Consider the following 22,070-nt stretch of genomic DNA (forward strand, 5'->3'; position numbering starts at 1 on the left):
CATGTTTATTTATATTCTGACCGCCCTGCATCATGGGAATGTCACGAAAATTAACCATCCAGGGGAGAGAGGATTCGGAAACTTGACCTGAAAACTTTCTAGTGATTTTTCACAGGTTCTTATTTTTGAATCTTCAAAAAAATAAGGTTTATAATATCAGAAGAATAAATTTGGGTGTGAGGAAGTAAAACGAGAACTTAACGACTTGAATGAAAGGGCAAAATCCCATGCTTTAGTTTTGAGGAAAAGTCCAAAATGGCGGCCCTAGGAACAGCGGTAAACATTACGTTTCCATAGTAACCTTGCGCCAAGAGTATTTGCAGATTTCGGGCAAGGACGAAGGGCTGGCCCACGAAGCCGCAAGTTTTCCAGAAATTTAGCAGTTTGGAGGGCTAAAATCCGACAAATGCGTGTAGAAATCCTTCAGATACGATACAAGTGATATTTATGGAAAAGTCCTTTTGATCTCCAGACCTCAAAAGATTGTAAATTTGTAAATACGTTTAACACAGACACAACTAGTCAAGCTACAGAAAGAGGATGGAGTTCAACGACGTTCGTTTCGAGTTCATATCAGAATACACCTTAAAGTCCATGAAACTGAAAGCAGACAAATGGGCTAAGTTACAAGGAAACGATGAATACAGACAAACTATTTTGGACTTCTTTGAAAAGCCAGAGAATAATATTCTCGTCATCTATCAGAATAATGCAGGACAGCTTCAACCAACGTTTGATTTTCCGTCGGCAATGAAGGCAAAAGCTGTTTATTTCTCCAAGAAGGAAAAAGGCATGAATGTTGGAAAAGATAATTACAAAACAGCTTTAACTTATGGAGATTTGTCTTATTCCCCCTTGGAACAATTGTCAGCTCTTGTAGACGAGGTTTGTTTTGCAAACTTAGCAAGTGATTGCATTTTGGTAGTTCGATGGATCGGTCCCTGGGAACCATGAAACTTACAAATTAACTTATTACTTGTTAAGTAACAGGGTTTAAAGCACTATATTTTGCATGCACACTGAAAGATCCTAGCTTAACCGGGAAATTTTAGACTTGTGTTTGAGCGCCACAGTTGTTAATGGTTATATTAGATTGATTGCAAGTCTTGCTCAAAACAGATACATTACAGCATACCGGTATACATTTTTCGTATCTGTAATTTCATTTTTACTATCCTAATCGAAGAAAACTGTTATGCCCCAAACATTTCGCAGGTTTTCACGTCGTGAAAATTTCTCGATTGTAGTAAAATAAACTGCGCAACAACTAACCAACCGTGACCATGAAGTTTACTCTTACATAACATGAAACTTGAAAATAGACAACTGTTCCCAGGAGTAGAAAACTGAAGAAGGAATTAAGTTTGACCTTTTTTTTTTTTTTTTTTAAATGGCAGAAAACTGTGCTCAGTAAAAGTTTTGGGCTGGACTTCAAGCTAATCTTTAATTTAGTTAATATGTAAATCCCTGGAGGCTATCACTTGAGTCAGGGATTAATTTCATTGTTTACATTGGGTAAGAAAATTTCTCTTATTAATCAAATGTTTTCTCTTCGAAATCTGTCAGATTTTGGTCCCTTTGCTGTCCAATTCTCGTAACCATGAACAGTGGCCTGCAGTTGTGTCTCAAGATGTCTTGCGCCATGTCCATCAGCTCAAAAGTAATGTCTTTGTCATTGCTGGACAAGTGAAAGGAAAGACATTATTACCACTTCCAGTAGGTTCAGAGCAGGTCTCTGATGCTGTGGAAGCTGAAGAAAAGTTAGTCTATGGATCATGTAATTTTGATGTTGTTATAAATATTTAGTGCATTGTTGACTTTGGATGCTCCTTTTACATGTAGATATATTTTGTAATAAGAATGCATCCAGGTAATGCTATTTTTTACTCCACTTATTCAAACAAAGGCACAATTTTTTTATCACACAAGCAAAATCAAAGTAGTAAACTTCGAAGGAAAAAACACACTGAATTATTTTAACTGTGTTCAGCCTCCCAAACCCCCCTCTCCCCCTTTCCCCCCCCCCTTCAGCCTTCCTCCACCAAAGTGGTGGTAAAGCTAATTGTTAGGATTTGAATTGTGGATCCCTTTAACTCCTTGAAAAGATTAACATCTAATTTTGTCCTGATAATGTCGACACATTATTCAGCAAATGGGTAATAAGAAAACTCAAACTTATCTAATTCCACATTCACGTAATTTATTTACAGGGAATAGTGTAGCAGTTAGAGGGAAGATGTACAATTGGATCTTGAAAGTTTTAAAAGGGTTAAGAGTCACACTCACAGTATACTCATAGCACTTGTGATAAATATTTAAATTCTTACAATGGCAAAGTGAAAAACTACAGATAACAAGAAGTGTGCCACACTGGAGTTGTTTGCAAGCTGTAAGCCATCCACAAAGAGAAAATTTCTGCATATCCTTCAGTGTCCAATGGTTTGTTACATGTTAACAGTGAAATATCCAAACTTTAGTCAACTGGAGCCTGATATATAACTAACTATTTTGTTTTGTCTTTTTTTTAACTAGAGGTGAACCATTTGATCGTGGTTTGGTTCATTCTATTGAATCAGTAATCATTGAATGGACACATCAGATACAGAGTGTTCTGAAAAGAAATTCAGCTCAGCCACTGATAGAAGGTCGTAATCCTGGACCACTGGTAGAACTTGACTTCTGGAGAGCTCGTGCCAATAACTTGGAGTGCATCTTTGAACAGGTCAGTGCATTCAAATCTGAGAAATGAGGTTTCTAAGATAATGGAGACTTGAGGCAATTACAGAGAGTAAAATTGCAGCTCTTTTGATTTCTCTGCTGATAAAAAAACACCTTTCAAGAGAAATTTACATGGACATATAACTAGGGTTTTAGAAAGCAATAATTTATTCTCTGTAAACAAGTGAAGAAAGTAAATTAAAGTTTTGAGTTTTTTTTTTAATTAAAAAAAATCTCAATTTGCTTTTTCATTACCCATGTAGCTCCATGATGTGAAAGTTCGAAGAATGGCTGAACTGTTGGAAAAAACTCAGAGCAGCTACTTTCCAGCCTTCAAGAAAATCTATAAGGATGTTGTTGCTGGTAAGTAAATTTTTGCCAAGTTTGGAAATTTTTTGATATTTTTCTAACCAAACAACTGTTTCAAAGTAATGCCATGAGTAGTGCAAGGTACTTATCAGTACTTAATAATTTTGTTAACTTTTTTGTTTTTCTTAGCCCTTGAAGAAGCCAGAGACATCAACATTCACCTGAAGCCTTTGCGTCGCCTGCTCGATGACATGGAACAGTTTGATTTTTCAGAGTTGGATAAGATCATTCCTGCCATTCTACACACAGTTGGTCTCATCTGGGCAAATTCAAAGTACTACTGCAGAGCTCCAAGAATGATTGTTCTTTTGCAAGAGCTCTGCAACATGTTGATTGAAATGGTAAGTAACTTTTAAAGAAATTTTTTAATTGTATTTTTTACAAGTGATTTCAGTCATTAAATTTGTTTTTCTGTGGGTGAAAAATTGATTTTGTACTGTGTATTTCTGTTTTTACTATTTGACTGTCAGTTTTGAAAAAAAATTGTACATAATTATAGAGTTTGGCCCTTGTCCAAACATTTTATGATCTTTTTTAAAACAATGCTTGTCAGTCACAGTTAGTCTGGAAAAATCAGCTTAACTAAGATTTGTTGCTGCAACTGGATATGGACCAATTCTTGATAATTGGGTACTCTTAAAACATACTTTTTTCACCTTTGCAATCATTAAAAAAATTTGGAGTCATGATATGATGAAACCATATTTTATGCAATTGTTCTAGTGCAAGTTGTTTTAAAGACACACATACATAGCCAGAAGGAAGTTGCTTACTATAAATGGTATAATGGTATACCCCTCTCTCTATTAAACCCTAATCTTTAAGCCTCCCCCCATTCCACACCCTTCATTTTTTTTATTATCAATTCTTTGTATAGGCTAGAACATACTTGGATCCTGCAGAAATCTTCAAATCAGAGGCAGAAGAAGCTTATGAGAAAACCCAGAAGGCAGTTAAAATCTGTTCATTCTTCAAGGAGACCTTTGAAGATGTCAGAGGAAACATCCAAAAATTCTTCAAGGAGGGGCAAGAAGTTAAGCAGTGGGAATTTGCCAATGAACTAGTTTTTACCAGAATGGATCAGTTTATCTTGAGATTGAAAACCGTTGAGGTTAGTAGAGTAACTATGTCTCCAACAGATTGCTGACTTTGAAATCTGATAATCTTAGTTTCAAACCCTGGCTTTTTTGTTGTTGGTGTTGTTAATGTAATTTATTATTTTGTCTATATCAAGGACCTCTTTGCCACCACTATGGAATTTTCCAAGCTAGAGAAGGTAGAATTGGGTGGTATCAAGGGAAAGATGCTCAGTCATCAAGTTGTGGAAATCTTCTCAGAATTCAATGAGATTTTTGCTGTGTTTGGTAATCGAACCTATGATGGCTTAGATGCAACCAACCGGGTAAGTTTGAGATGCACTTTAATGTTGGAATGAATTTTAGTACAGAGGTAAATGTAAACAGCATATACATAGTTTGCCAGTTTTCTGAACCTTGCCTAAAGGAAATAAAAAAAGCCTCTTAGCCATGTAGCTTTTACAGTTTCTACAGAGTAGAATTTTATCAAGATCATGGTCTTCATTTTCAGGTTGGTTTTATTCTATTCTTAGAATGGCTTCTTTTCCTTTTACTTCTCTGTAGGAGTTTGTTGAAGACTACAACCAGTTTAGAGAAAGAATAGCTGACCTGGATAGAAGACTTGCTTCCATTGTGTGCCAAGGATTTGATGACTGTGCCAGTACGGAGGCTGCATTGAAGGTAAGAAGCAAGTTACAGTTGGATCTTACAACAGTTTCTTCATACAAAAGACAAGAATTTCAGTTTGGATAGTTTAGTAGGGTATCTAATAACAGTGCTGAACTGCATGTGTGTGTATATTGCTTGGTTGTTCTCAAAACATCACTGTGCAAAGGAAGTTACGTGTGACAGCCCAGGGCTAGTGGATTTCGGATTTGGTTAGGTAGTCAGATATTCATGAGAATGCAAAATTATTCTAGTAGTAATGATACAACTTACAGCACATCATATTGCTGAATAATGCTATTGGTTAGTAAGCATTACATTTAAATTTTCAACTCCAAACAAAACTGAACATTTTGAATCTTTTTCAAACCTTCTAGCTTCTGGACTGTTTTGGTTCTTTGCTGGACCGTCCGCTTATTCACTCAGACTTTGAATACAAATATCCCATCCTGCTGAAGATGTACGAAGAAGAACTGGATGAAGCTAAGATCATATTTGACCAGCAAATGATGACAGCAAATGAGGATGGGACTCCACCAATAAACAAGAACATGCCTCTTGTTGCAGGTGCTCTCAAATGGTCACAAGAACTCAGGGAAAGGATCACTAAACCAATGCATGCGCTTAAGCTTTCAGTCAATCATGGGTAAGCTCAATTGACTTTTATTAACTTTGCAACTATGATCAATTTCTTTCAGTCTTGCATGGCAATCCTCATGTCATATACAGTTCAAAAAATGAAAGACTGTCATTTGTATTTGATCCATTTATGGTTGATCTTCCAACACATAACAAAGCTTCTGCTTTCTGATGAAAAATTCCAACATCTGAAAGCCTGTACTTACAAATTTCCTTATATTAATGATCTAAGTAAAGTAAAAGTAAAGCCTTTATATTGGCCCAAAGTGGCCCATGGGGCTAGTGCTTAACTCTGGTTTTCTTAGCATGAAGTGGCTAGGAGTATTACTACTCCGCCCTGGATGGGATGCTAGTCCATCACAGGGTTACCCCCAGCACATTTGCTGGTACCCATTTGTACACCTGGGTGAAGAGAAGCACTGTGAGAGTAAAGTGTCTTGCCTAAGAACACAACACAATGACCCCAGCCAGGGTTCGAACCCAGACCACCCAATCTGGAGTAGAGCGCACTAACCATGAGGCAACCGCGCCTCCACCATATTCATGATCTACTTTCTTTCAATTTCTGTCATTTTCTTACCATATTCTTTCTTTACAACTTGAAAAAAAAAGCTTTGTTTTCTGCAGTTCATTGTAGAGTTATAACAAACTCTTTTTGACAACAGGGCATTTGATATGGTATTTTTCATTTACTTTTCATAGCACTGACAGTTCTTCCCCTTAATGGAATTGGTTTCTATAGCTTTTGCTGGCATTTTCCTGAGATATTGTCTTTCTGTGTACTTTCTGTCTAGTCTTTTTATGATTTGGAGTGTCATTACATCATTTGTTGTTGTTAGAATTTTCTCATTCATGTTCCTTGCTTTTGTTCTCACTGCTTCTTGCTCACTTCTCATCCAAGACCAGATAGTGTTTTTCCTATCATTCATGGTTTGGAAAGGTAATATGACACTTCCATGCTCTTTTTCAAAAGATCTGCCTTAAAATAACTCTAAAAATTGTATCTTTAATATCTTTCTCTCACTGCTTCATTGCTGAAATGTTTTGTCGTTTTTTGTGATAACATGCCGTCAGTATATGTTACAACTTCTCCACTTGTACGTCATTCTAAACATCATCCTTATCCTTGCTACTGTCTTAATCAGGAATTGCACAGACACATTTGGGAGTTATAGTTTGGAATTCTTTAACCGCCCAGTCGCAGTGTTTGTCTCTGTGATTTTCTCTCGTCTCTGCGGATTGTGATCATTGTTGTGCTACAAAAATGTAATACTATGCAAACACTTTTCTATGCACCCCCAAACGTGGTACATCAAACATGGTCGTTGCATTTCTTGGTATTTTGAGCCTTAGTCTCATGACTATTTTCATAATCTCGAAAATGAAGAACTTTCCTCCCATTCATGCCGTGACTTTCACCTTTACTAAAGCGTTTTTGAACTGCGTATGTTTTGCTTTCATTCTAAAGACTTTCTATCTTTTTTATTGAACAACCTGAATGCGAATGTAACACGCTGTTTGGTTTTGCAGCACTCTAGAGACTGCCGAAGCTATGATGATCTTCAACAAATTTGATGAGATGGCCAAGCTGCTGAACACGTGAGTATTTTGTACACGAGTTGTCTTTACGTGAGCGCTTTTGAGGCATGATCTCAAAATTATACCACTCTGTACCATTTATAAACCACCCAAAACCATTATTGCCAAGCACAACCCTAATCCTGGTCAAAGCATCTTATTATTGAATTTCAGTTACAGGAAGTCACTCAGAAACAATCAAAATTCTGCACCCTATGAGTCACTCCTTATCTGACAGTAAGATTCAAGCCCCTTGACAAAAAATATGTCTTTTTCAGATATGAAGAAAAGGTGTATGTTGATTGGACCCATGATGTTGGTTCCATTTCACAAGGGAATCTGGACAAGCCTCTCGTCATTAGAGATCCAAATACCAAGCTTATCAAAGTGAACTTTGATCCACAGGTATAAATTACTTTCACTAAGAAATGAGCCAATTCTTGAGTTGACGTCGCTTGATCAAAATGTGCTGTCTTCCTTACTCCAAGCTTAAATCTAACTTTACTTTCCACACAGAGGCTTTTTTTCCTTTCAGACTATTGAAGAGTGTTCAATTGCGCACGCATGTTACAGTTTGACTTTTGTGGCACTTTGGGTAGAAATTTTAGATCGGATGCTAGTTAAAGAACGCTTAAAATTTACTTACATTGTATCCTCTGAGTTTAGGAGCTCCGTCACTGTTTATGCATTTGTAACCTTAAATTTGTCTTACGCAGCCCTCACCTATCGTCAGCGACTCTTGGCCATCTCTGTTCTTTCGTTGATCTGTATTATCTCTTTATTAAGTTTTTGTCTTCCCATATTTATATTTTCTTGTTTTTTTCCAGTCTGGCTATAGTTTTGTTTTCGGCGCCAAAAACGAATCGGATTAGTTAGGTTCTTGATGGACACACGACTTCTCTTGGCGATTTTACTATACTATCATACAAACAAGTGGTGAGAACAGAGAAGGCCCATGAATTAAAACAATAGATGATATTTTTAGCGAACATCAAATTCTTGTCAAATTCACAAGAAAACATGTGGCAGTCTGAGGGAGAATTCCTAATCGGAACTTCTTTGTTCGGCAAGGGAAACGTGAGTGTGTCTTAGCAAACAACTGAATTCTGTTTATTTTATTTCCTCGTTTTAGTTAGTCGCTGTTCTTCGTGAAGTGAGGTATCTGGAAACTGCGCAAAACGAAACCCTTGAAAATATTCCTGAAAGCGCAACCAACATCTACTCACGGAATGAAACATTCCACAAGTTTTTGTCCAACCTGGACCTGACTGTGGCCTGGTACAACAAAGTCCGAGAAACACTTCTCGATGTTGAGTTTCCTCTGGTGGAAGGGCAATTGCAGGAAATAGATGGTCAACTGCAGCAGGCTGAGACAACTTTGAACTGGAACAGTGAAGGTGTGATAAATGTCTCGAGTGCAATAATAATTTACACTTCGTGTGTCAAGTATTGATTTATTGATACGCTGTTTGACAATGACTAAGCTTCCACGGCCGTGTGGTGGTTGTGTGAGAATAATTTCGATTGAGAGTCTAAAATGATCTGAGATTGCCGTGGTTTACATTTCTGATGCGAACACACTATGGGAAAGTCACTGTTCCAACAGGAATATTAATACAAATGATCCATTGAGTAATTTTAACTTTCACTTCGTGCCATTATGACATAATCCCATTCTGCCTCAAATTTACAAGCCGGTGCTGTTGTTTCACGTAATTTTTTTTTCTAACAAACAGGTGCGTGGGAATACATTGAGAAGACGAGAGACATGGTGCATGACTTGGAGAAACGTGTACAAGCTGCCAAGAACAATGTGGAGAGTATGGGTCAGTTAATGACCAAATGGTGTGAAGCTCCCTTGTACGAGAGAAAGGAAGGCAAAAAGGAGGGCCTACTCAATTTAGAGGTACACATACGCAGGAACAATACTCGTTGGTTCTGTTTACCTTTTTATGGGTGTCTGAAATAATTTAGCATAAAACCTTCTCCTATTCCTACAGAATAACATAAAGTATGCTTAATCAATTTAGGTGTAAGTGTTCATAAGTATATTCATTTTGGTTTTTTTTTTCCAACGTGGACAACTAAGAAGAGAGCTATTTTATGACAACGTTAAAAAGTTATTTGTTTGTTAACAGGACAGTGAAGCAAACCTTAATAAACGCTACACTTTGATCCAGCAAGCTGGAGAGAAAATCCACGAGCTGATGAAGGTAGGTTGTCAGCTTAGTTAACCGCTGTTTATTATTGTTTTTGATGCCCTACTTTACTCCAAGAAGGCAAATGAACTTATTTTCGAGTTCAAGATGTAGGGGGAGGGGGTGGTACATATACGGGGAGGGGGTGGTACATATAGGGGGAGGGGGTGGTACATGTACTTTGTTCATGTTTGATTTATTTCCCTTAAGTATTTACCATCGACTTAAGAACTTTATTGAATTTATCCCTCAGAATAACCTCGAACTTTTCAAAGCGGATGCCTCATCCGACATTTGGCGAGCGTATGTGGACTATCTTGATGACATGGTCCTTGATGGCTTTTTCAACTGCATTCACTGCTCACTGAACTATCTTTTGGAAAATACTGATCCTAAACACAACACTACAGGACTGTTTGAGGCAAAACTTGAACTGCAACAGCCTGAAATGGTGTTTATACCATCACTGGATTTCGGTGTTTCAGACGGCTTTTATGAACTTGTGGAAGGAATTGTTAATGATGTGTACAAGATGGCTTCGTTGGTCAAGAGACTGGCTGAACATAACGGCTCTGAACACTACCAGGTAAAACAAACAATAAGAAGTAAACTTTACTTCATTTGAAATGAGGAATGATTTAACATACCTTTCTGATGTTGTGGATGGTTATGTTTATTTTATTAATATCCGTTGACTGTGATATATAAGCTGCAAATTAACATTAGAACTTTAATTTTTCGGCCAAATCATAATATCATCATTTCAAACATACTTGAAATGAGACTCGTATTAGTACCAAAGAAAAGGCGGTGCTTCTGAATGTATTTTTTTCTTTTGGGCCTCCTTGAGTTTCCTTAATTTATCTTTTACATCAAAGCATGCTTAATCGATTTCCAAGGTAGGAAATGGCATATGAAAGAACAGAGGAAAATAGGTTCGAAAGGAAATATAATGGCTTACGATTGTAAGGACTATTACGGATTACAAATCAAGAAGTTCAAGTATTCATTCCTGGACACAGAAACCATGACACATCCAAGATACTCTGAGCAGTTTTGAGTTAATGTATTTCTTGATATTTTAATCAGTGTTGTAATAGCACGGTGCACTTAACTTTGGGGACTCTATTCAATTGTACAAAAACAAAAATATACTCTCTCTTTTCTTCCTGTACAGAACGATGTCGAGGACATGCTTGACTTGTCTGAGATGCGCCAAGACCTGATGGACCGTGTAACAGGCATCATGAACAAGGCGAATGAATACCGCAGTTCTTTTGATGCTTTTGCGTACTTGTGGCTTGACGATCGGAATGAGTTTATGAGACAATTCTTGCTCTACAACCACGTGTTGACAGCTGAGGAGATTGAAGCCCACGCTGAAGAAGGAGTCCCTGAGAGTCCGCCAACATTAGGACAATTTAAAGAACAGGTAAAGAATCGCCGTTAAGACTGACAAACAGAGATCATCTTGAAAATTTGCTATGTTGTTAGGGTAATCTTGTTCGAGACTTTAGCGCGAATCGGAAATTATGCACAGCGTAATTCACTAATTTTTCTTATGGAAATTATATTCATATATACATTACGTTGTATGGAAAAAATTGATCTTGTTGCTTATAGATCGACACGTACGAAAAGCTTTATGCCGAGGTGGATGAAGTAGAGGGAACAAAGATCTTTGACACGTGGTTCCGTGTGGACGCCAAGCCCTTTAAACAAGCTCTCTTGAATATTATCAAGAGATGGAGTTACATGTTCAAGCAACACCTCATCGATCATGTCACAAACAGGTAATTTAAGTTTTGAGGAAATTCTGCGCTAGATCTTGTGACCTTTCCTTACAAGGTGTTTGACAAGTTTACGGAAGATTATAACTAGGTCTGTTATATTACATGTTCATTGTACGTTTGTGTTCTTTTTCGCAGCCTAAATGACTTAGCAGAGTTCATCAAAGTGGCAGATGTTGGTCTGACACAGCCTGTAGAGGAAGGAGATTACAATGGCTTAGTGGCTGTCATGGGACACTTGATGGCTGTCAAGGACAGACAGACAGTCACTGACGAGATGTTTGAGCCACTGAAGCAGACTATTGAACTCCTGAAGACGTACGGACAAGAAATGCCAGAGGAAGTACATACGCAGCTTCAGGTAACTAGAAACACCAAGACAGAAGTATTGAAAGTGCTGTAATCAAGGGGAAGCTGTCTTTCTGTGTGATAAGATTTTGTTGAAGGTAAACGTGCAAGAGAAACCTTATAATATGTTTATCCACAGGAACTTCCAGAGCAGTGGAACAACTCCAAGAAGATCGCAGTAACAGTCAAACAGCAAGTGGCTCCTCTACAGGCGTCTGAAGTCGCCATCATCAGAAGAAAGTGTGGACAGTTTGATGTAAGGGACAGTGTGCCTCCTCTTAGCTTCAACTTGCAATTTCTGCCCAATGATTCAATTTATGTTTCCTTTTCCTCTGTTGATCACAGATCAAACAGCACGAATTTAGAGAGGACTTCAGGAAAACAGCTCCGTTCCAGTTTGACTCCAAGAATTATTACGACCGCTTAGATAAGGTCAGCAAAGGGAACTTGTAGTCAAAGACATACTTATCGCAAGTTTGTTGATTTTGTTTTGTAATGACATGGTGGAGTGATCCTTGCATTAATGTTTCGCCATTTATTCTATTGCAAAGGGAATACCTTATAACCTGATCTCTTTCGTCTAATCACCAATTTACCAAATATCTGTGGCATTTGCAGGCGAACTTCCAGATCTGTGCTATGGAGGAGGAGATGAATGCCCTGTCTGAATCCGCCGGCCTGTTTGAGGTCAACTTCCCAGACTATAAACAACTTCGTGCTTGCCGTCGTGAAGTGTCACTCCTCAAACAACTTTGGGACATGATTGAAGTTGTTCTTAGCAGCATTGAAGAGTGGAAGTTCACGCTATGGGCGGATATCAATGTGGAAAACATGGAGATGGAGTGTAAAAGGTTTGTTAAGGAGATCCGAAGCCTGGATAAAGAAATGCGCGCCTGGGACGCCTTCACAGGACTGGACTCTACTGTCAAGAACATGGTGACTTCATTAAGGGCCGTAGGAGAATTACAGAATCCGGCCATCAGGGACCGTCATTGGCAACAGCTCATGCAAGCAACCAAAGTAAGTACTGCGGACTTGTTTGTGCATGTAGTAATGTTCATTCCGCAACAAAACGTAATAAGTCTTAGTAGGGTAGGATTTTGGTTTTGGAGTCACAGATAGATATGAACCAATGAATGTTTTATCACTGGTTGCTGTGCAAAACTGGGAACTAAAAACTAAAACTCAGAACTTTTTCCCGTGGTTTACTCCATTTTGGTTATGGACCACGAAACATGTCATTGAGCACAAGATCACTCCAATTTTGTGAAAATTTGAGGAAACTTACATGAGTGCTTTGTGTTTTGTGCAGGTAAAATTCATCATGAATGACGACACCAACTTGGCTGATCTTCTCGCCCTAAATTTGCATAACTTTGAAGATGAAGTCCGTGGAATTGTCGACAAGGCCACCAAAGAACTGGGAATGGAGAAAGTTCTCAAAGAGTTGGATGTCACCTGGTCACAGATGGAGTTTGAATACGAGAGCCATATGAGAACTGGTATTCCGTTACTGAAGTCAAGCGAAGAACTTATTGAAACTCTTGAAGATAATCAGGTAAAGAAATAATGATATATAATTGGCTGGAGGGCTGGAGAAACCAATAAACAGATGCCCAAAGCTGAGCTCTTACTTTTATTTTTATTAATGCTAAGGGACAGTTGAGTTTACGTTTATTTGTTTCACTTAGGTTCAACTTCAAAATCTCATCACATCCAAGTACATTGGACATTTTCTGGAGGAAGTCTCCATGTGGCAAAAGAAGCTGTCTGTGTCAGACTCTGTAATCTCCATTTGGTTTGAAGTCCAAAGAACCTGGTCTCACTTGGAGAGTATTTTCATTGGATCTGAAGATATTCGTAACCAGCTGCCAGAGGACTCTAAGAGATTTGACGGAATCGATGTTGATTTTAAGGTTAGTGAAAGAAGGGACATATGGATCAAGTAGGACTTAAGGACAGTTACACTAACGCCTAGCTTTACCGTTGCTTTAGGAATTGATGAAGGAAGCTGCTGAAATCCCAAACGTTGTGAATTGTTGTAACAGAGAGGGACTGTACGAAAAGCTGGAAAACTTACAAGAAAGGTTCGTTTTACTCTTAAGCTTGATTTAAAGTTGAAGTTTTCGGTAAAACTCATCTCTAACACAAATGCTGTTAGCTTCAATTGACTTCTTTGATTTGTCTTGAAATCATTATGGTCTGGTTACCTAAAGTTATTAAGCCCCTCAAAGGCCAGAAATTACCTATGTGTTGTTTACCTTATAGATTGTCGTTGTGCGAGAAAGCCCTCGCTGAGTATCTGGAGACCAAACGTCTTGCTTTCCCACGGTTTTACTTCGTATCTTCAGCTGACTTATTGGATATTCTTTCCAAGGGCAACCAGCCAATTGAGGTAAGGTTTTAGGCAAACGTAGTAAACGATAATCAGAGCAAGGGAAAAGAACTCAAAGCCCCAATAAGAGCTCCGAATGAATAAACGTGAAATGCCTGAGGCGCGGTTAAACGCCGCTGAACACGTTTTGATTGATTTAAATTTTATATCTGATTGGGTTACAGGGTGATGCGAATTTTACGGATCAATCGTAGAGAGAATCGTAGAGAGAAATAGAGCAAAAACATTGCAATGTTGAATTTATTCGATTTATTTATTTATTTATTCGACTGAGTGTCGTAAACCAAAACAAATCTCAACGACCAATCAGTAAAAAGGAAAATAGCTTTAAGAGTCAATTAGAACTCAACGTAAAAGAACCAAACTTCCTAAAGCGCGGGCGACCAAGTCGCAATTGGTTTTAATTTTGCATCTGATTGGTTGAAAGAGAGAGAGGCGCGAGTTTTTTGGATCAACCACAGAACGAAGCCAAGAGAAACGAATGCAATCTGTGTGTTGCAATCTCGACACTGAAAGTGGCTCACAGAGTAGTCACTTTATCTCTTTCATCATATTTTTAAGCCGATACTCGCTGTTCTGTTCGACAGGTCAGTCGTCATCTCTCCAAGCTGTTTGACAACATGGCGAAACTGAAGTTTGTCGATGACGAGGATGGTAATCCGACTAAGGAGGCGGTTGGAATGTACAGCAAGGAAGGAGAATATGTGGACTTCAACAAGCCTTGTGACTGTTCTGGACAGGTACAAATATTGTTTCAAGTAACTTCTGTGTAAGAGTGTTATAATATTTCGCTGATTACCCCTTTGAGGATCATGGTAACAATAAAATGAATTTAAGGTCTTCGGCCTTTTTTTATATCGATCCATCATCAATTTTATCTCATTTTATCTCTTCATTGGTTTTTAACTTTTTTTAAGCGGCACACACCCAAACTACCCTGACAGAGCTCTCGTAGCGATCTGAGTTTTGAAAATACTTTCTTTTTTGTATAATATTTACAAAATGTTGTGATTTTCTCGTGTAGTTTCAAGCTAAGCTGATGCCTAAATTCTTACATTCAAAAGTTAGCATGAATTTTGCTTAAAGCTCCAAGTGATTTGTGCCTTCGTGTAGTCGGATCCTCCCGTTGAGAGTAGTCCTCAGAGGAACTTTTGTCGGTAGTCGTGACTTTTGTTACGAAAGTCATCACTAGAGTCAAGATTTGTGAATATTTGATTTACTGTAGGTGGAAGTTTGGTTGAACCGTGTTATGGACGCTATGCGCGCCACAGTCCGTCACGAGCTGTCAGAAGCTGTGGTTTCGTATGAAGAGAAGCCTCGAGATCAATGGCTGTTTGACTACCCAGCTCAGGTAGCCCTGTGTGGTACTCAAATCTGGTGGACGACAGAAGTTGTTCTGGCATTTGGAAGGCTGGAAGAGGGATACGAGAATGCACTGAAGGATTATTACAAGAAACAGGTACTGGTCTTCAAGAATTTTAAGTATAGTGCTTTTTTAAACCGGGTGAATTACATTGACAAGTTTGACGTATAGAGATCCTTTTTGGTTTCTCTCAATTATATGAAAATCAGGTAAAATAACAGAGGACAAAAAATATTATAACATAGCTAGTAAATTTGTCTAATCAAATTCAATTGCGCGAGCGTGCTTCATATTCCTATTGTGCACGCTCATGACGTCAGTAAACAAGTCCCTCGAGAAAAAAATTTTCCATCGGGTTGAAAATGTTATAAAACAGCAACTCTTACGCATCTTTCGTGCTCTCCAAACTTCCCGCGTGCTTCATATTTCGATGAACGCACGTTGACGTATGAACCAATTGTTAATTGAAAAATGGTCTTTATCTTTTTTACATCTGATAGGTTTCACAACTGACAACATTGATCAACATGTTGATCGGCGACTTGACCAAAGGCGATCGTCAGAAAATTATGACCATCTGTACAATTGACGTGCACGCTCGAGATGTTGTGGCCAAGTTAATTCATCAGAAGGTGGAAAACGCTCAAGCTTTCTTGTGGCTGAGTCAGCTCAGACATCGCTTTGATGATTCTGTCTCTCACTGCTTCGCTAACATTTGCGATGCACAGTTCAAGTATTCTTATGAATATCTTGGAAACACGCCTCGATTGGTGATCACACCCTTAACCGACAGGTAAACGTCGCAGAGAAAAGCTGTCGAGTAGTTCTTTAACTGTGAGCGTTGTAATAATTGTTATAGCCTATTGGACTTTCCCCATCATGCGTCACTTCTAACACGATTGTATTTTGTTTGGGTAGAAAATGAACTAAAACTCAATGACTACTGAGAGAGTAGTCCACTTAAAAACAGTCAATAGGTCAAATGAGCATTTCTTGTAGCTTATATTTTCGTTAAAGTTTCATCATTGGCAAAATACAATTCCATATTACTTGAATGTTCGTAATCTTAACGAAGGCTCAGTTTTAAATTAAAATTTACTGCTTTAGAGTTAAGAAAGTGCATTCCGGTCAAACTTATCACTTTTAGCTTTTGTTCGAAAGGAACTTGATAATTGTTTTTCTTTTTTAGATGTTACATTACTCTGACCCAGTCTCTTCATCTGACCATGAGCGGTGCGCCTGCCGGTCCCGCGGGAACTGGTAAAACCGAGACTACTAAGGATCTGGGACGAGCTCTGGGAATTATGGTGTACGTGTTCAACTGCTCTGAACAGATGGACTACAAGGTATGCATTACAGTGCAATATTGATGGCACTCCAGTTTTTTTAAAGGACTTCAGAGTAACTCAAGAAACATTTTCTTTGACAGTCCATTGGCAACATTTACAAAGGATTGGCACAAACAGGAGCCTGGGGCTGTTTTGACGAGTTCAACCGCATCTCAGTTGAGGTGCTGTCCGTGGTCGCAGTTCAAGTCAAATCCATCCAAGACGCTATCAAAGACAAAAAGAAAAGGTTCATCTTCCAGGGAGAGGAGATCGTTTTGGTTCCTACTGTTGGTTTATTCATTACCATGAATCCTGGATACGCCGGAAGAACTGAGTTGCCTGAAAATCTCAAAGCTTTGTTCCGGTGCGTGATTAGAATTCAGTTTCTCTTAATGGCATACGTAGATTTAAAATATTCCTAATAATCTCTCTGCACTAGGATCTGAGCTGATACATAAAATTGTACAGAGAATGGTTATATATTTCCTTGTTGTGTTTTTTCAGGCCATGTGCTATGGTCGTTCCTGACTTTGAACTGATCTGTGAAATCATGTTGGTGGCTGAAGGATTCGTTGAGGCCCGAGGGTTGGCCCGCAAGTTCATCACTCTGTATTCACTCTGTAAGGAACTGTTATCTAAACAGGTAGGACTTTGGTTAAGCAAAGCACAGATTGTAATTTCGAATCTTTCGCTGATGGTGAAAAAGTTGATTTTACAAGTTACAGTCAGAGTGTCAATAGTATCTCTGGTGATTTGGTATGGGTTTTTTTTCTAATTAAGAGCAAAGTCAAACCAACAGTGATTTAATGACTGTGCATGTGCAGTCGCACGCCTGTGCCTTTCTGTGATTGGATTAAAGGGAATCATGCCTCTTGCTCTTTTTTGATGGCTCTTTTTCCTTGTGGTTTTAAGGACCATTACGATTGGGGTCTCCGTGCTATCAAATCTGTTCTGGTTGTCGCTGGTTCTCTAAAGCGAAGTGACAGGGATCGCCCTGAGGATCAGGTGCTGATGCGTGCGTTGCGTGACTTCAATATCCCTAAGATTGTCACGGATGATGTTCCCGTCTTCATGGGATTGATTGGCGACCTTTTCCCAGCTCTGGATGTACCAAGAAAGCGTGACATGGACTTTGAAGCTCTAGTGAAAAAGTCAGCTCTGGTAAGTCACTCAATTCACATGTCAAATTATTTCCAATTGGGAAACACAATAGCATTTTGGGAAAGATGTGTAGGGTTACTGGAGTAAACCTGTTCTTAAATTATCGAAAAGAAGGAGATCGCTGGAAAATTGTGCTGTTATCTTTTCCCTTCCAAGATCTGTACGTTCTTCACAAAGACTATAGATTTCTCTGTCGCTTGGTCTAGAGAACGTAGTGTTATTTAAAGGAAACATCTCCCTGATGATCATTTTCTCTATTCTCATTTGTTATAAGCTTGATTGTACGAGAAAATTTAACGAAGAAAGAAGGGAGTCGCCGGCACTTGTAGCCTATGCACGCGAGATGCATAGGCTATGTAGTGATTATTGTGCAAGCAATCTTGGAACATTAAATTTTCTTGTTATTTCCAGGATCTTAAACTACAAACAGAAGACAGCTTTATCCTCAAGATTGTACAGCTTGAGGAGTTACTTGCTGTAAGGCATTCTGTGTTTGTTCTCGGTCCAGCGGGTACAGGCAAAACACAAGTTATTAAGACCCTGAACAAGACTTACCAAAACCAGAAGAGAAAGCCAATGCTACATGATATCAACCCTAAAGCTGTCACTGCTGATGAGTTGTTCGGATTCATTAATCCCGCCACCAGGGAGTGGAAAGACGGTGAGTATCATAGAGGTTACCATGGGAGTGTCGCGCACTGAAGAAGCAGAAACGTCGAACGTTCTTTGCACCGAATATTTAGTCAGCTGGATCTTATCAGGGTTGCAATTTTTATTGACTTGAATGCGAGTTATTCTTTGCAGGTAATAAAAAAACGATGTACACGGTGCCCCAATATCTATTTGATAACTACAGCTTATGATACGACACTAAAACCTTAAACGGATTACAGAGTGTCCAAGGCACAAAAGCCATGAAGGAAACCAAAAAGAAAAGAAAAGAAAAGAATCCCAGTCTGGAATTGTCACCGACAGACATTGCCACACCACCAAAAATTTGCTAGTAGATATCAAGTGACTAAGGGCGATTATTTTCTTTCGAGACGGACGTTGATTGTGTCATATTTTTCTTCAGGTTTGTTTTCGACCATTATGCGTGATTTGGCTTCAATCAACAATGACAGTCCTAAATGGATCGTACTTGACGGAGACATTGATCCTATGTGGATCGAGTCTTTGAACACTGTCATGGACGACAACAAGGTAATCTTTGAAAATAAAAAAGTCGCTAGGACCAGTAAGCTTTTAAGGGGACTTGTAGATGAAGATGTTTTTTGGAAGTTTTCATAAGAAGTCGGTTTTGTAACACTCGAAGATTTTGTTGAACCAGCTGTAGATTATATGCTTGAAATTGTTCCTTTCGATACCTTTTCAGGTTTTGACATTAGCCAGTAATGAACGTGTTCCTCTCACTCCGTCCATGAGATTGTTGTTTGAGATCGGTCATCTAAAGACAGCCACTCCTGCAACTGTGTCCCGTGCCGGTATCCTCTTCCTTAACTACGCTGATGTTGGATGGAATCCGTAAGTACTGTAGACGGTAGTTTGCGTGTAGCATGAGTATTCCAGAGAAGGAGAGGAAAGAAAAAAAAACCGGTTGCGTCAAGTAGTGAAATTTTTATCCGCTTAGTTTGCCTTTTGAGATTTTCGTCTAGGTTTTCATTTAAATCTCTCGTGGTAACAATGAAGACTTATGGGTATTGATCGTACCATGGTTTTTTCACTAAGCTTGTATCATGCACAGCGGAAAAATAAAGATAACAAACTTGAAATAAGTATCAAACTGGTCTATCATGAAAATGAAAAATGAAATGTATTTTTAGGCTAAAATTGAGGAAGGTTATCAAAGCAGCCCCACTTTAACTTCTCTTCGCTCAAAATTTTAAATTCCTTGAAAATATTCTTTCTTCGCGAAATAAACTTTTCTCGTATTATTTCAGATACGTCTCCAGTTGGATTGATACTCGCGAAGTTCAGTCAGAGAAAGCCAACCTGCAAATCCTGTTTGACAAGTACGTCCCCATCTGCTTGGACACACTGCGCGTGCGCTTCAAGAAAATCACGCCCGTTCCTGACATCACCATGGTGACCACGCTTTGCTACCTTCTGGAGTGTCTGTTGAACCCCACCAACACCCCACCCGATTGTAACAAGGAACTGTACGAGTTGTATTTTGTGTTCGCTGCTGTGTGGGCTTTTGGCGGAGCCATGTTTCAAGATCAGGTGTGTTTTATTGACGGTTTCACTCAGAATTGTGGGCCATGGAAAGTCGTGAAATGTTATTGACTCGTAGAAAGTGAAGCGTGAACGTTCAAACCTATGAGTAATATTTCGTTTTCTCTCCGTAGCTCGTTGATTATCGAGTAGAATTCTCCAAATGGTGGGTGACTGAATTCAAGACCATAAAGTTTCCCTCTGCTGGTACTGTCTTTGATTATTTTATCGACTCCGAGACCAAGAAATTCGTGCCATGGACAGAAAAAGTTCCCAAGTTCGAGCTTGATCCCGAGATGCCATTGCAGGTGTGATTATTTTTTTACTTTTTAGGAAAGATTCTTAATAGACAACCTTTAGAAAGGGTTTGCGAACGTTTGTGCAAGGTTGTAGTATAAGTTTTCTTCATTAATTATGGTTTAGGCTTGACAAGGGTCTTAATTGGTTACAGTGTTTAGCGGTTGGTTTAGAAAACCGACAAAATTGTGTCCTAAACAAAGTTGTTTTCTTAGAAGAATAACTAGCGGGTGCCCAAAAGCTCTTATCTCTGAAGCTTAGGATGCCTGGCTCTCAAAGCTCTCCTCGAAGAAAAGTCACACATGTCGCCCAAAGAAAACAGTTTGTCGCCTGTACCACCTGGTCTCAACCTTGGTAACATTTCGATATGACCTGTAGCCAGCCAGTGCATATTTCGGTTGACTTGTATATGAACTGAATCCTTTCACATTCACTGCAATTTGTCAAGAGCTTAACCAATTTCATTTCCCTACTTTAATTTTCCACGAGATAATTTTATTGCGAAATTTTTTGTTGTTCCCAGGCCGTGCTCGTTCATACCCAGGAAACCATTCGCGTTCGTTACTTCATGGATCTGCTGATGGAAAACCGCAGACCTATCATGCTTGTAGGAAGTGCGGGTACTGGTAAGACCGTGTTAGTTGGCGACAAATTCGCAGCAATGGACCCTGATAACATAATGGTTACGAACGTACCGTTTAACTACTACACGACGTCAGCCATGTTACAGGCTGTTTTAGAAAAGCCACTGGAAAAGAAAGCTGGACGAAATTATGGTCCGCCTGGAACCAAGAAACTGATCTACTTTATCGACGACATGAACATGCCCATGGTACGTTGTTTAATGGGAAAGTGGTCAGTTTTATCTGTGAGGTTTTAATCACTATTTAGTGATAAACATTTGTTTCATGCATAGCCAACTAAAGACGAGGTATGCTTTTTTGGACAATCATGTACAGACTCTGTATTGGATAATGAGTATGGGTACTTTTCGCGAACACTCGCGTTACTCCGCTTTTCCGATTGGGTGTCGTGTTTCTCGTTTTTTTAACACGCTTGCCTTGCTCGCTACAAGCCACTTTTCCCGCCACGCCGACGCTTTCGCTGGGTAACAATTTTCCCGCGCTTTACTGTTGGTACTGCACGTGTCTAGAAACTTAGTTTGGGTAATTTCTTTCTTTTCCTTCAATCCAGGTGGACACTTATGGAACAGTACAACCACACACCCTCATCAGACAACATTTGGACTACACTCATTGGTACGACAGAGCGAAGCTGTCTCTTAAAGAAGTTCACAATTGTCAGTATGTCGCCTGTATGAATCCTACAGCAGGAAGCTTCACCATCAATCCTCGACTACAGGTCTGTAGCTAATGGGATCTAAAGTGTCTAGTATCCATTTTAGGTCAAATCAAATATGTTAAAATGTTAGAGAGAAAGGTCGTGCTATTGGGGCAACTGAAACTCAATGCAAGATGTTTCAAAATGAAATACGGCTTTAAACATTAGAGAAACTGATTGAAGCTATAGACTTAGGAAAGTTCTGATGGACAAAGTTGTAAGAGAGTACATCGGGATGTATCCTAACAAATTTTCTTAGAACGTCGGCCGGACTTTTAATGGTTACGTTATTTTCTCTGCAGCGCCACTTTGCAGTGTTCGCAATAAGTTTCCCGGGACTCGATGCCCTGAAAACCATTTACCTGAGCATCTTGAACGGACACATCAACGCTTTGGGTCTCCCTCAAGCGGTACAGAAGAATGCTGAGAAACTTGTCGATGCAGCTTTAGCCATGAACCAGAAGGTGTGTTGTATTCCATTTGAATTTTTTTCTTGAATTTCAGTACTCGTGGCACAGACAGTCCACAAGTTACTTAGAAGAATTATCTAAGTCATGTATCGTCCATGAGACATCTATCTCCCACGAGC

At 39.1% G+C, this 22,070-nt stretch overlaps 1 protein-coding gene across 1 annotated transcript in view; it reads left to right on the top strand.

Annotated features, from left to right (window-relative positions):
* The first annotated feature begins 325 nt into the window (after positions 1 to 325).
* Positions 326 to 22,070, top strand: part of LOC131787928 (dynein beta chain, ciliary-like) — a 35,868-nt gene continuing 14,123 nt past the window's right edge. The window contains exons 1-40 of the mRNA XM_059105003.2: positions 326 to 885; positions 1,567 to 1,760; positions 2,533 to 2,722; positions 2,982 to 3,081; positions 3,217 to 3,428; positions 3,965 to 4,198; positions 4,322 to 4,489; positions 4,728 to 4,844; positions 5,207 to 5,475; positions 6,999 to 7,067; positions 7,325 to 7,451; positions 8,179 to 8,443; positions 8,783 to 8,952; positions 9,185 to 9,259; positions 9,498 to 9,830; positions 10,422 to 10,676; positions 10,868 to 11,037; positions 11,173 to 11,395; positions 11,522 to 11,638; positions 11,728 to 11,814; positions 12,001 to 12,402; positions 12,695 to 12,940; positions 13,074 to 13,298; positions 13,378 to 13,469; positions 13,651 to 13,777; positions 14,365 to 14,517; positions 15,003 to 15,236; positions 15,641 to 15,933; positions 16,330 to 16,486; positions 16,570 to 16,832; positions 16,973 to 17,111; positions 17,381 to 17,629; positions 18,041 to 18,290; positions 18,705 to 18,832; positions 19,005 to 19,153; positions 19,570 to 19,852; positions 19,978 to 20,151; positions 20,664 to 20,972; positions 21,335 to 21,502; positions 21,784 to 21,945. Of these exons, the coding sequence (XP_058960986.2) occupies positions 541 to 885; positions 1,567 to 1,760; positions 2,533 to 2,722; positions 2,982 to 3,081; positions 3,217 to 3,428; positions 3,965 to 4,198; positions 4,322 to 4,489; positions 4,728 to 4,844; positions 5,207 to 5,475; positions 6,999 to 7,067; positions 7,325 to 7,451; positions 8,179 to 8,443; positions 8,783 to 8,952; positions 9,185 to 9,259; positions 9,498 to 9,830; positions 10,422 to 10,676; positions 10,868 to 11,037; positions 11,173 to 11,395; positions 11,522 to 11,638; positions 11,728 to 11,814; positions 12,001 to 12,402; positions 12,695 to 12,940; positions 13,074 to 13,298; positions 13,378 to 13,469; positions 13,651 to 13,777; positions 14,365 to 14,517; positions 15,003 to 15,236; positions 15,641 to 15,933; positions 16,330 to 16,486; positions 16,570 to 16,832; positions 16,973 to 17,111; positions 17,381 to 17,629; positions 18,041 to 18,290; positions 18,705 to 18,832; positions 19,005 to 19,153; positions 19,570 to 19,852; positions 19,978 to 20,151; positions 20,664 to 20,972; positions 21,335 to 21,502; positions 21,784 to 21,945 (7,923 nt within the window). The 5' untranslated portion in view covers positions 326 to 540. The remainder of the gene's footprint in view (positions 886 to 1,566; positions 1,761 to 2,532; positions 2,723 to 2,981; positions 3,082 to 3,216; positions 3,429 to 3,964; positions 4,199 to 4,321; positions 4,490 to 4,727; positions 4,845 to 5,206; positions 5,476 to 6,998; positions 7,068 to 7,324; positions 7,452 to 8,178; positions 8,444 to 8,782; positions 8,953 to 9,184; positions 9,260 to 9,497; positions 9,831 to 10,421; positions 10,677 to 10,867; positions 11,038 to 11,172; positions 11,396 to 11,521; positions 11,639 to 11,727; positions 11,815 to 12,000; positions 12,403 to 12,694; positions 12,941 to 13,073; positions 13,299 to 13,377; positions 13,470 to 13,650; positions 13,778 to 14,364; positions 14,518 to 15,002; positions 15,237 to 15,640; positions 15,934 to 16,329; positions 16,487 to 16,569; positions 16,833 to 16,972; positions 17,112 to 17,380; positions 17,630 to 18,040; positions 18,291 to 18,704; positions 18,833 to 19,004; positions 19,154 to 19,569; positions 19,853 to 19,977; positions 20,152 to 20,663; positions 20,973 to 21,334; positions 21,503 to 21,783; positions 21,946 to 22,070) is intronic.

Source organism: Pocillopora verrucosa, chromosome 8 (genome assembly GCF_036669915.1).
Source record: "Pocillopora verrucosa isolate sample1 chromosome 8, ASM3666991v2, whole genome shotgun sequence".
Taxonomy (NCBI): domain Eukaryota; kingdom Metazoa; phylum Cnidaria; class Anthozoa; order Scleractinia; family Pocilloporidae; genus Pocillopora; species Pocillopora verrucosa.